The following is a 15,062-nucleotide window of genomic DNA, read 5'->3' on the forward strand; positions in this document are numbered from 1 at the left end:
TACTTCTTCCCAATCTTCCTGTTTCTTACATTCTTCCTGCCCCTCTTTCTTTCCTTTCTGAAGAAAAGAACAAGAGAAAGAGTTGGACTAAAAGGAAGAGTTGTTCACACTATACATATTAGGCAGGAAGAAACTTGAGAGAAATCAGTGACATAGATGGAAGCTCCTTGGTTAACTGATTGGAGCAGTTATTTATATATAAGGAAAGTGTAGATGTAGCCTTCTCTAAACAGAGGAATGCCAGTTAGAAATGTCTATGCAAAAGTAGCCACTGCATTTCCATTTAAAATGATGTTGAGGATAATCTTTGATTTAGTAGAATTAAAATATTCATGGTTTAGTATTACCAAAGTGTTTACTGAATTTCAATAAATTATTAATACATCTGAAAACAAACATGAAAAAAGTTCAAAATTATCAGAAATATATGATGATATTTTTAATTGTGCCAAATCATTATGTCTTACTCCTCTTGACTCCTATTTTTGGTCTTTGGTTTTGCATTTCTTCTAAAAATTAATAACCTTATTATTCTTAAGGTAGTTGAAATTCAAAAGTGATGTTTCCCTCTTTTGTCTCATCGGCATATAAACTTTGTCTCATCAGGATATAAATCTTCTTACTATATATTTGGAATGCATTGGGTAATAAATATTTTTTAATTAAGGATGAATAGATTGATAAATAATCAAGATGTTTTAATACTGTTGCTTTTCTGCTATTATTTTTAACTGCTGGAGACCAATCTAAGACTTTCAAATCATTGCCTGTAATTTTTTCACTATGATGAAAATTAACACGTTATATTTATTATTTTAATTTGTCATTTGTAACACTTTGATGATTCCAGTGAGACTGAACAGTTCTCATGATCATGAAATTTGCTCTTTTGATTAAATAGAGCACATACAGAGGTCAAATTGTAACATTTGAAATTGAAAGATTTCCCCTCAAAAGCACTTTTATTTTTTCCTGATTACTGTGTAAAACACTTCACAGCTAGAAAACTGAATCTCTATTATCACAAAATTAATGGGAGTAATTAAAAGTTCCAAACCTACAGAAGACTCGCAAGACTGCTCTTAATTTTATTGACCACTTTGGTGTTAAATCAAGCATATAGTGAAGACATGGTTAACAATGTTCAGAGGATCTAAATGCATTGACCTTGACAATTTACAGAAGAATCTAGTCCATTCACAAAGAAAGGGATCAATCTCTTGGAAGCTGAGTTGCATTTATTTAGCCCTGGTGCTTCATTCTTGCAGTGGTTGTGTAAGATTTAGACTGGAACTCAGTGCTTATACTTACACCAAAATACCAAACAGTAAGAAAATGAAAACGAACTAAAATGCTCCTCTCTCCAATGTTCAACCATAGTTGAACTCTTCAACTCATAGTTGAAGAAGAATCAAATTAAACTCATAGTTGAGTTTAATTTAAACATCTGTTTAATTTGGTTCTTCTTACCCCACCCAATAATCTATTTTTCAACATTGGAGAGAGTATTTTAGTTCATTTTCATTTTCTTACTGTTTGGTATTTTGGGGTAAGTATTTGCACTGGGTTGCTATGAATCGGAATCGACTCAATGGTAACGGGTTTGGTTTGGTTTTGGTATAGGCACCAGGTATAGGGTTGGTATGAGTCAGAATTGACTAGACGGCAAGGTTTTAAATTCGACAGATACTGCCTGAGTCTGGGGTAGATGCCTTATGTAGAAGCTTGAATTTAATATGAACCATATTCTCTTCCAATAAACAAGTAGTGAATTAGAAACATTCTCAGAACCACAGTGTATTCTTTTTACTTACTGTTCATGGATGTTTGAAGATTTTGTGATGCCACTCAAAATTCTAAGTATCAAGAACATCTGAATGTCTTAAAGGCGTTGAGGACTTTCTATACTAAAGTGGCCAGTAGACTTGTTTCATTCTTTTTATTATTGTTGATGGGAACCACTGTTCCAGCCAAATGCTGAACACCAATGTGAGAAAGCATCCAAACTAATTACCTGGTATATAGCAAGATAGGGAAAGCCTGAAGTAGTGATTCCAAAAGGCTGAAAGTATGAGACTGCAGCAAAAGTGAACTGTGTTGTTCAGTCTGGCAGAAGTTCAAATATAAGTAATGGGGTAGTTTGACATTACTGAAGGAAGATACTTGGAACTGCCCAAAAGTTAACTGAGGCTTTAGGGTGGATTCTGGATTAAGCCAGATTTAGGTAACTATTTTGTACCAGACATTGGGATTTAGAAGAACATCTGATCTGGCAAACTTAACCCCCTTCAAGACACCAAGGTAGTCCTAATCAAATACGGTGTCTATGGGTCGAAGGGATGGAGCATAATTAGCCCGGTAGTTTACATAAAAATGCTTACATCATTGTCAAGATAATGTTTAGTAGTTTAACAAACCAATTCATTCACCATGTAGTTCATCATTTGGGGGTTCATTGACAAGTAAAAATTGCTCTTACATACTTGGAAAGAAAAAACTGTAGAACACTGGAAAGAAATGCCTGATGCAATGCTTGCCTCTGCCTCCTGAATAAAATGGATGGTAGACATATTCTGATCTATTATAACAAAGAAACACTGCTGACAAGATGGCCAAGATGCTTCAGAGAGATAAAAGATTTTGATTCAACAAATATGATGATAATAGTAAAAGCAATAAAAAATAGTAGCCTTTTATTAATTATCTACAATGTGCTAGACATTGTATTAGGCTGTTTATATGCATGGATTTAGTTAATCTTCATAACAACCTCTGTTAAAAACCAAAACCAAACTCATTGATGTCACGTTGATTCCTACTCATAGTGACCCTATAGGACAGGGTAGAACTACCCCATAGGGTTTCCAAGGAGCAGCTGGTGGTGGATTCAAACTGCCGACCTTTTGGTTAGCAGCCAAGCCCTTAATCACTGTGCCACCAGGGCTCTACAACCTCTATCAGTTGAGTAGTATTATTTTCTATTTTACTGAGGCCTCAAGAAGTTAATTTACTTACCCAAGGTCATATAGCTGATCTATGGCAGACAAGATTTGACCCCAAATTGATATGATTTCAAATCTTTTTCTCTTAATAAGCACTATTAATAATTCCTCTATTGGCAAATACCACTTAGCAGAAGAGCCACATGACAAATTTATACCCTTTAGAGTAGAGACTAATGGGATATTCTAATACTGAAAGTTTTAAAGAGCCCTCTAATTAGTCATAGTCTAGATATTTGCTTCAACAAGTCCTTGGAAGTCAGCATGGATTCACTATTGAACCTAGATAATTAGGAGCATAACTGAACAGAGTAGATCGCTAAGCAATTATGTATATATATACACATAAAGGTCCCTGGGTGGCGCAAATGGTTTGTGCTTGACTACTAACTTAAAGGTTGGCATTCAAACCTACCCAGCTATGCCATGGAAGAATGGCCACCCAGTGGCTCCACAGGGAAAGAGACCTGGTGATCTGCTCCCATAAGGACTACAACTTAGAAAACCCTATAGGGCAGTTCTACTATGTCACATGGGGTCGATATGAGTCAGAATTGACTGGACAGCACCTAACAACAAACAGACTTTTACAATAATCTAAAGGAATGATGAAAGCCTAAAGACCAAACAATGTGTTATTCTGTTAGCATAATCTCCACTAAGATATTTGTAATCACATAGTCAATTTCTATGGATTTCATTAGTCTCCTTGTTGCTCCAATGCATTATTAATATTTTTTTTACAAACGTAACCAAGTGGTTTCCAATTTAATATTTAATTTATAAAAAAAGGTGAAATTGAGTTTAGAATTCCTTTAAATATCTGTGCAACTTTTAAATTTTTAAGAGCTTTTGTTAGTTGTAGAGTTTTTATTTTTATATATGCTTTTTGAGGCTCAAATTTTCTAAGTTTCTAAGGCAATTCTCCTTTCTGTCCATCTTTTACAGCTTTTACATTTCATTGTTTGGTGAGGTAAAATTCACTCATATATTGAAGCATTATATTCAGCTGCCAGTGCCTCTCTCTGTCTCTCTCTGTCTCTCCCTCCTCCCTCCCTCCTTCCCTTCTAATTTCTATCTTTTCCTTTCTAATAGCTGAGAGATGAATCTTTTCTCTTACTGCACATAAATTCCTTGGTTGCTAAGGTTGCAATTTGTTCAAAGCCTAAAATTTGATGCACAGCAATTGACCTTAAAATATTTTGTCGTTACACTTTTGATTCATGGAAAGAAACCCTACTGATAATACTTTTATCCTTGATATTTCAAATCTTCTAACATCCACAGGGACTAAGTAAATGTAGTCTATTGTGTATGTTTAATGTTGCTTCTAAGAGCCACAATAGCTTCATATGAACTTGCCAACTTCGTGAAAGGAAATTCATATTGCCATGATTTTGGCAAAGAAATCATTTCCCGGTAAAAGCTATTGAATCTGTGTCTGTGTTTGCTATTTTCATGAATCAATTTTTCTTCCAGAAACACTCTTTGAACTTTCATAATTATATGAAAGCATGAAACACTATATTCTATAACATGTTAACCAATGCACTGTGAATTGTAATTGTCATTGTACACAATCTTTATTGAGATACAGCTTTCCTAGAAACCAATTTCTTAGCATCAGCTAGAGCCAAGAATTTCAGAATCTTAAAGAAAAGCATATTTCATAAATTGCAGTTGCAGTTCCCTTAAGACAGGTTCTATTTTGGTGTCTACATTTAACAATAACTGAGACTGTCACAGTCATTCACCTTCATCATTAAAAACCCATATAAAGTTCCTTTCTCCTCTAAAGTTAGAATTCTAAACGTTTGCCTTGTAGACGAACTTGCTGAGTCCTTTAAGGGTTATGTCCAGAAGTAGAAAGTCTACGTATCCAGCAAGACAAGGTCAGATCTTATCACTGTGAGAAGCCTCCCAAACTCACTCTTTGTCAAAATTATTTGTGAAAAGGAAAACTTTTTATAAGCCCATTATGTGTACCTTTGGAATAACCAAGTATGACTTGCATAAAGGGTGGTTAAGAAATGGTGCCGAGATATGAAATGACAGCATATCATGCCTGTGTTAGCACCCAGCCAGCCCTCTCTAGATCAGCTTTGGTTCAAACCTATGGAGGTTCTTCTGCAATGCATGGGTCCGTAGGGTCTGTGTCTGTCTCAACCACATCTGGACACTGGTGTCTGAGGAGAGCATAAATTTGCTTTTGAAAGGACTTTGTAGCACCTACCATGTTTCTCCATTGTAAGATGTCCTCTAGAGGTGGCGCTGTGGGAGTACTATTGTGCTTTCAAGCTACTAAGGAACCTAGGGTTTTTCAAGTGGTGAGAGACATCAGTAAAATTATAAACCACCAACTTGAGTAGATTCTAGCAGCCATTACTATAAAAAGCTAGTGGTCCTAACTTGGTCCTGCCAAAGGAAATGGCCCCTGAAAATTACAGAGACAGAAGTCCTCCAGATGGAACCCATGTCCACTGCTAAGAGTCAATAATAATGAGAGCCATCATCACTGACAGCCACCACTAGGAAACCACAGATGAGGCTGGAGAAACATCCCAGTCCTCTCCCCACATCTCTCCCTAAATAAGGATGTCAATATTTTTATCTGTTGGAAATTCAAGGGAAAGATGACAAATGTTGGCCTTTCAATGTACTCCACACTGAGAGGAAAAAGAATAATCTCCTGCCATAAATCTGGTACTCTTGGAGACTCAGAAACTCATAATGTGAGCTTTGCTGGATGAAAAGACCTTGCATAGTAGCTCAACCCTCAGACTTCCAATAATTTTACTGTCTCTACTGAGTGACGTCTACTGTTATAAGTATTTCTATGTATGTACTCACTAAATCTAATAACTCTATGAGATATGTAACATTATTATATCCGTTTTACTTAGGAGGAAAAGTTAAGTACGCAAAAGTTAAGTAACTTGCCCAAATTCACCAATTTGTAAATGATGAACACAGACTGACTAGTGCCAGAGTGATGCTCTTAACCACTTCTTACACTGTATGGTAGGCAGAAAAATGACCCCCAAAGATGGCCATAGCCGACTTATGAAAACCTGTGAGTATGTTACCTTACATACTTTACTAACGTGATTAAGTTAACGGTCTTGAAATGGGGAGATTATCCTGGAATATCTGCATGGGCCCAATCTAATAACATGGGCTCTTAAACATGAAGAATCTTCCCTAGTTGTGGTCAGACAGAGACATGACTATGGAAGAATGGTCAGAGACATGCTCTGTTCCTAACTTTGAAGATGGAGGAAGAAGACCATGAGCCAAGGAACATGGACATTCCGTAGAAGCTGATAAAGGCAAGAAAATGGATTCTGCCTAGATCTTCAAGAAAAGAATGTAGCCCTGTCAACAACTTTATTTTAGCCCAATGAGACCTGTGTTGGTCTAATCTACACAGCTGTAAGATAATACATTTGTAATGTGCTAGGCCACAGGTTTGTGGCTGTTTGTTACAGTAGCAATAGAAAACTAATACACATAGCAACATTGAGAAAGAGTTACTGAGGTGTTTTCCTTCCTTGGGCAATGTGGTTTCATAGGTTGTTTTACTAGGTTTGAGTATACTGAATGATATTTTGTTCCATATTTAGCACTCTATCAAATATTGCAAAAAACTAAAAAGCAGACTTGTAAAATTGATAAATTGCTTTTATTTCAATCTTTGATATATCCAAGTTGGATTCCTGTTGTTTGAAACTTAGGAGATGGCTTTTCACCAAATAGTAGGAGGCTATTCTAATGTTCAGAATACAAACAGTGAGATGATTGCCCACAAAATTCTGGCATCAGTGCCAAAGTATTCTTTGAAGTGTCCATATAAACTGAGTTTGTTGAATGGGTGACACATTGCTACAACCATTTTTTTTCAAAACAGTGTCAAAGTTTTCATAGTTCTCATCAGTATTCATCATAATAGAGACCACAGAATGGGTTCAGATTTATTTGGTCTCTTTCATATGATGATGTTTATATATATAAACACAATGAGAAATTACAGCACTGGCCTTTGCTGTAAGTCTTTTCGGAAGCATTCCACCTCCACAGATAATGAATGCCTCAGATCATTATCAAATATAGCATTCACTGCTGTTTCAGCTAACATGGCAGTACACTGGCTGATAGGATATATACAGAGTGAGAAAAAAGGAAACTATACAACGTAGTTTCTTAGCTAATGAGGTTTATATTTGAAAAGAAATAATAAAGTTTTAGGAAAAAAGCAATAAATGCTTCAGAAGACTCAAGCCACCATATTAGTAAGCTTCAAAGCAAGTCTTCAGAACAGCATTTGAATCCTGCAGAGCTATGTGATGGATGAAATTAAACCTGCCATAGACAACACATTTGTATTCTTTCAGCAGCCACGTTGTGGAGTATTGCTAGTTCCTCCCAGCGTTGCAAATATGATGGCCATAATTCAGCTCCTATGGTTTGGATGCATACAAACATTATTAAAACTGTTCCTGTACAATGAGCTGAAGAAAGGCAATCAAAATTAACTGGCTGAGATAAAATAATAGTCAAAACAACTTCAACTTCATCAACCAGAGATGCAGCGGCTAATTTTGGGCAATAATATCATTTGCCTATTGCAAAGAGACCCCAATAACAAAGAGAAGGGGGCTACCAGGGGGGCTGATTGCACATACACTCTCCTGAATTGATAAAGTATGACAGCTCTGTGCCCAGTATGGAAAGGACTGTACGGCTTATATTTGTTGTCACAGTCAGCACCATCTCCTGCTGTTTTCACTGATCTAATGGATTAATCACTGTGCCTGAATTAACCATTCTTTTCAAACAACCAGTTTCATTTTTCCTTCTGAATTGGCCATTTGCATGACTAAATTGACCAAAGCAATTGGCTGTTTAAGGATTATTGTATCATGCCTAATAGTGCCACCATTAACTTAGATTTTTTTTTAAATTTTGTTCTTGTTTTCTTAATGCTATAAGTACTGAGCAATCATTACAGAAAAATTAGAAAACATAGATAAGCAAAAAGAAAAAAAGACTGATGTGCCATTATCCAGTGTAACCACTGTTAAATGTTTAAGAATATATTCTTCCAGATATTTTCCCACACAAATATACATATAAACATACTTCAGCAGACGTAGTATCATGCCACACATAATGTTTTATAACCTGCTTGTTTCATTAAGCATTCATGCCCTTTTATATCAGCCATCTAGCATTTTATTTTTAATGAGCACATATTCTATTATATGGATTTACCATGACTACTTTAATCAATGTTTTATTATTAGTCCTTTAAATGTGGTTTGTAATTTTTTGTTATTACAAAGAACACCGTGATGAACATTTTGGTACATGTATATGGCATACTTCCCCACTGATTTCCTTAAGATAAGCTCTTGAAGTCAAATTAGTAGGTTAAAAAGTATGCAGTTTTCTAGAAATTTTGATGCCTATTTATAGTTTAATCTTTAAATGGGAAGGAAACAGATTAAAATAGGAAAAACAGAAATAATTAAAAACCTTAAGTTAATAAGTTTCATAAAGATCTGAAGTGCTAAATGAAAACCTGAGAAAAAGTATTTTAATTTGGTCTTGTTTGTTAAACCATTTACACGTACACACACACATACACACACACACACACACGCACACACACACAGAGTTACGGGTTTAAATGAGAATCATTACGTTTATGGATCAGCAAGTAAGACATGATAATAGGCAAAAATATTAAAATATTATCTTCTATTCTATTAATAGGAGCCCTGGTGGCACAGTAGTTAAGAGACTGGCTGCTAACCAAAAGGTTGGCAGTTCGAATCCACCAGCCGCTCCTTGGAAACCCTATGGGGCAGTTCTACTCTGTCCTGTAGAGTCACTATGAGTTAGAAGCGACTCGACAGCAATGGGTTTGGTTTTCTGGTTTTATTCTATCAATAATTTTTAGCAATTAAAATAGATTTTGGTAGCTGTATTGAGATATAATTCACATACGTTAAAATTAACCTTTTAGAGTGTACAATTCATTGGTTTTTAGTATATTCATGAGTTGTGCAACTATCACCTTGTCTACTTTCAAAACATTTTTACTATCCCAAAAAGAAACCCCATACCAATTAGTAGTCACTCCCCACTCCTCTGCCACCCAGCCTCTTTCAACCACTATTCTACTTTCTGTTTCTATGAAATTGCCTATTCTGGACATTTCAAGGAACGCTGGTGGCACGGTGGTTAAGAGCTTGCCTGCTAACCAAAAAGGTCTGCAGTTCAAATCCACCAGCCGCTCCCTGGAAATGCCATGGGGCAGTTCTACTCTGTCCTGTAGGGTCACTATGAGTCGGAATCGACTCGATGGCAACGAGTTTGTTTTTTCTGGTTGGACATTTCATGTAAATGGAATCATAAAATATGTAACCTTTGTGACTGTCTTCTTTCACTTAATATAATGTTTTCAAGGTTCATCAATGCTGTAGCATGAATCACTACTATTCATTCTGTTTTATTGCCAAATAACATTCCATGGTTTTATTTATCCATTCAATTCATTCTTAGCGTGTTAATTAAAATTTTGTCACCATCATGTTTAAAATACTTCAGTAGCTCCTCAAACTGATAAACAGGTTTTTTAAAGGTCCATACTGATCTGGCCCCAATCTGCCTTTTGACCTGATCCTCTGCCACATTCCCAATCCATCCACTCCCACCCTTCTATCACTTCTCCAGTCATAATGGAACTATTTGCAGTTTCCCAAATATAACATGTGCTCTCACTTTTAAATGTGCCTGCTCCCTCCATCTGGAATATCCTTCCTTTTCTTATCTGTGCAGATGTCTTTTACTTGTCCTTTATGATTCAACTGTCAGGTATCTCCTCCTCTTGGAAGTCCAGACACACCAGGGATAACTTAAATACAAATTTTTTTTACAACGTTTTATACCTTTATCATAACACTTGTCACACTGTTGTGTAACTGCTTGTTTTCTTGACTTCTCTTCCTCTAGATTGCAAGCTCATTGAAGTCAAAAACTATATTTTGTATATCTTTGTATCACTAGAAATAAAAGCCCAAGATGTGGTCGACAATCAATAAATGTTTGCTTTATCTGCATAATAAACAAAATTAAGCTGATGTTTTTATAAATTAAGTGAATCAAGTTAGGGATTTTGTAACTATGTAGAAAGATTTAAATAAACTTTATATAAAATGCATGATACAGTTTTTTTTTGTTTAATTTGTTCATATGCATTTTATATTAATATTCTCAATAACATACAAAGTAATACTCATTAAACTAAATAAGTATGTACGTATAATTCTACTAAGGTTTTTAAAGTGTGCATTGAATTTACAACCTATCAGTAGGAGATGTTTCTAATGCAGAATAACTCAAAACAGATCCAGAAGTTAAAGTAAATGAAAATGATTCAGTACCATATTTCAAATGATTTAAGAAAGAAATGATTAAGAATATGCCATGAGATTAATCTATAAATCATAAATACACTTTAAAAATGAGATGAGCTCTTTTTTATGTAAGTTATGTTGTTTTTCTTAAACTTGGCTTGGAGAATAGTGCCTTGCTTAAAATATAATAATCTTTGAAGCTTACATGTATAAGCTTTTTAAATCTGTTTTTGCTGTTTTCTATAAAAATGAATTTTTTTTAAGTAGACCTAGTTCTTGGTAATAGAATCCTAACCTCTGTTACTTCTGACTTATAGGGTATCTTTGTTACTAGGGTTCAGCCTGATGGGCCAGCATCCAACCTGTTGCAGCCTGGTGATAAAATCCTTCAGGTAAGACAGATAAAAGCAATGGATACAAATACCAACACTGAAACGAATATGCAACCATGTTATTAAGTTGAATTGCCTCGGATTAAATGGTTGAAAATAAGTGCTTCTTACATTTCATATTTGCCTTTATTGATTTGGAATTGAGAGGAGGGACAGAAACCAATTCAGTCTAATAGCATGCTATATCCCCAGCACCTACACACTATCTAGCACAGGATAGGTGTTCTTTATATTTTTGTTGAATTGAATAGAATTACTTGGTAATATAAGAATAATTGAAAAATATAAGAACGTATGCATAGTTACAAATATAATTAAGAATATGGAAGAGCCCAAATAGGGTGTCTGTGTGACTAGGTGAGGGAGAAGGGACTGGTCCATATTTAATTTCTCAACAGTAAGCTTATTACCTTTTGAATGCTATGAAACACATGGTTATATCTTTCTACTCCCCCTGCCCAGATGAATAAAAGTTTGTCTGTATATAAGGTGATTTTATTAAATGTGTTGTCTGATGGAAAAAGACTTTCTCTCACCTAAAGCTCTGCATATCAGAAAAGGGTCACTCCAGTAAACAGGTGGGCAAATGCTTGATAGAACATCATCCATTAGCTTTCTTTGTCCTTCTCTCTGAATTCTGAATTCACTTGTGTGGGAATGCAAGAGGTTCTTAATCATTTCTTATATCACAAGGTAAGGCTCTTAAGTATTGTCAATGTGTTAGAGATTCAGTATTTTATAACTCCAGAAATTTCCCACTGTATAACTGTTTGGAACTGTATGAGATTGCTGATATTTGATAATTTGGAGCAATTATTAAATTATTCCACATAATAATTAAAGATTTAGGGGGAACCCAGAAGACAGGAAGTGTTAGAGAGGGACCTTCTAGTCAGATCTGCTGTGCAAAGGTAGGCACAAAATGCAAGGGCCCCACTCAACTCAGTACTGAGGAGATCTTCTATCTCCTATTTTCTGAACTCTCTCAGAAAGTCTTAGAAAAGTAGACATGAAACCCTATATAGTCTAACATATATAGCAAGATTGCTTTAGTATTTTATTCTCAGAAATGTTTTTAACTGTCTAGCAAGACCATGATCAGCTACTCAAATTTTCAAAAATGATAACTCTCTGAAAAGATTATGGGCTGGTGTAACCTGTGGCAAAATTGCAGTAGAAACACCATCCAACAGGCTGAAATCCATTCCATGGTGGCAGAAGACCAAATTAGCAGTTGGTCTTTTGAGTTAGAAAATTGAAACAAAAAAGACACAGAAGATAATTTTAGATTTTTCTTTACCACTTTACTGTGGAAGTTCTAGGTTTTTGGATAGCCTAACCAGCCCTGTGATCTTACGCATTTTACGTCGTGTCTAAAAAACCTTATTGCCATCAAGTCGATTCCGACTCATAGTGACCCTATAAGACAGAGTAGAACTGCCCCATAGGGTTTCCAAGGAGCAAATTGCTGACCTTTTGGTTAGCAGCTGAGCTCTTAACCGCTGTGTCACCAGGGCTCCATATCATGTCTAGAGGCCTCAAATTTTTTATGTGTAAAATGAATGGAGGTTTATATTGTATCTGAGGTCACTCCAAGAGCAAAAATTCAACTGTTCAGTAATTTTATTAATTGCCATGAAACACAGCCAAGCATAAACTAAGAACAAAACTCCCTAATACTTGGTAAACACTGATCATTAGCAAAGAAAAAGGCTAGTTTTTTCTCTACTAATTTCAAAGAAATTATTTTGAATCTCAGAGTGTGAAAAACAAAAATAAAAAAAAGTAGCCAGTTGAGTCTAGAGAGTTGCCTTTATCAACAACAGAGGTAGTAAAAGGAAGATTTTTCTCTCCTGCTGATATTCAGAAAAGAAAGAATATAAACATACATATACATATATATTTTTTCTAGAAGAGTATATGTGGAGACATGAGGGTTTAGTATTTCTCCTACCTGAGAGGTATATACCCATCACCATTGAGTCAATTCCGACTCATAGTCACCCTCTAGGACAGAGTGGAACTGCCCCATAGAGTTTCCAAGGAGTGGTTGGTGGATTTGAACTGCCAACCTTTTGATTAGCAGCTGAGCTCTTAATTACTGCACCACCAGGGCTCCAAGAGGTATAGCAAAGTGCACAGAGGAATGAATTCTTAATGCAAGAAGTAGGAAGGAATTATAAACTCAATCAACAAAAAGCCAGAAATAACACAGAAGAGCTTCGCCTGGAATCTCTCTTCTCTCCACCAATGAATATCTACGATATACATTTATTTTTGCTATAGAACTCATTTTCATCTAATGCAAGGAAAAGGAAATCCATCTTCAGTAAAAAAAAAAGGAAATAAACTTTAATTAAATAAGTTACTGTATTTACAGTTTTAGTCATACTAATTAAAAAAGCACAAGTTGCAATTATACTTTCTGAAATAGATAGGTAGATAGATAGATGGATAGCTGCTGTTGAATACACTCCTACTCATGGTGACCTTACATACAACAGAACAAAATATTGCCGAGTAAAGAAATTTCACTAAGATATTACCCAGCAAGTCCTGATGAGTTAAGCTCTTCTATAGTTGATCTTATTTGGTAGCTGAAAATCAAAAACACCAGAGAGGTTTTGGGGGGCAGTAATCATGTAACTGTTAGTGTTAAGGAAAATTATTTCTTACAATAATATAATACATTTGGAGAATAAGGTATTTTAAAAGTACAGTTTGATTGGGGGCAACCAAAAATAGATTTTAAAAATGTGTGTTTGTGTCTATCAGAGTTTTACTGCATATTTGTATCCATTTAGTTGTGTTCATAAAGTATAAAGTTCTAGCAGCAGATACTTAATAAAAGCATCAAGAAAACACTTTGGAAATCCAAAAATTAATATTGTTAAGTATTAATTAAAACACGAAAACAAAGACAAGCCAAGTGCATTAGGCTGGCTCTAACTTTCATAGTTTGGCTGAAATTAAAATAATATTAATTAAGCATCTGTATTTCATTTAAATCTCACAACAGCCCTGAAAGATATCTATTGTTGACAGAGATGAAATAACTTGTTTGCATTTTTTCCACTGTTCAATATTGATTCCACTAGAGCAAAGTTTACTGACTTATCATATTCATCACATTTTCTCTTTATTTATTTATTTGACAAATATGCATTAAATGTACAAAGCATTGTGCCAAGCAATATAAACAATGTAATAGATGAATATAACTTAGTTCCTGCCTTTACACCATATATTCCAGGAAGTAGACATGCTTAAAATTGTACAGGGCAGAAAATGAAGGAGGAAAAGAGATAGGAAAGCATTGAATATCAAATATTTAATAAAGTGAACCCCTAGTCTGTCTTCTCTTAAAAGAATGCTGTGGACCAAATTGGAGACTGACCTTGCTGTAAAGAAACGCCCTGAAAACAAGGTGTTGGTTTTACAGTAATTCTTTTCATAGCAAAAGTAAAAGGAGTAAAGTGTGACTTGTTGGGGAACTGCTTTGCAAACCAAGGCAGGAAATTCATTTGTTAAAGATGATCATTTGACATATTTGATAAGAAGAAAGCAGGCATTCTGAAATCAGAGCAAGTAAATACGTAAACTTCTTCAGGATTACTATTTAGTACGAGTTGCATGCCAGAGTTTCTATATGAATAATTCACAAAGTCTTTAGTTTAATCTATTCTATCTTTCCATGTCTTTTACGAGCCTGAATTTATGAAACATTTCAAGCTGCACTATATGTGTACACTTAAGACAGAAGAGAAATTATTATGTTTTATTCTGTGAAGGTTATTTTTAATACTACAGTTACAAGCCATTAAGACTTCAAACTTTCTCACATATAAAAAGTGTAATGTAAATTTTTCATGTGAACTCTGCAAGAATTTAAGGTTTGTAATTCATATTTTTGATAGAAAATAAAAAATGGTAAACGATTTGGTTTAGAGTCAACTTAGTATTGATTATGCAGTCTACTCAGACTCAGATATGTCCCAATATTTATTGAGAGAGTACTCTCTGAGATTCAAATTCTGAAATGGGAATTAATTCCTGTTAATTAACGTGGAGCACAATTATAATTACTTAAGATTCCCATGGTTTCTCATAATGTGTGGTTATCAGGATTCTATACCATGAAGACTTTCCCCTATAGCTCTAATTTGGTTCCTGCATTTTTTTAGTCTTCCCTCATCCCAATAGCTGGAAGCATTTTAAATGTGAGATATTAATGTATTAATGTATAT

At 34.9% G+C, this 15,062-nt stretch overlaps 1 protein-coding gene across 2 annotated transcripts in view; it reads left to right on the forward strand.

Moving 5' to 3' along the window:
- The window catches only part of LRRC7 (leucine rich repeat containing 7), a 348,184-nt gene that overhangs the window by 323,914 nt on the left and 9,208 nt on the right, over window positions 1-15,062 (forward strand). For both annotated transcript variants that reach the window (XM_023730981.1, XM_023730986.1), the window contains one exon: window positions 10,741-10,815. In XM_023730981.1, coding sequence (XP_023586749.1) covers window positions 10,741-10,815 — 75 coding nt within the window. The remainder of the gene's footprint in view (window positions 1-10,740; window positions 10,816-15,062) is intronic.

Source organism: Trichechus manatus, unplaced genomic scaffold (genome assembly GCF_000243295.1).
Source record: "Trichechus manatus latirostris isolate Lorelei unplaced genomic scaffold, TriManLat1.0 scaffold00003, whole genome shotgun sequence".
NCBI lineage: Eukaryota > Metazoa > Chordata > Mammalia > Sirenia > Trichechidae > Trichechus > Trichechus manatus.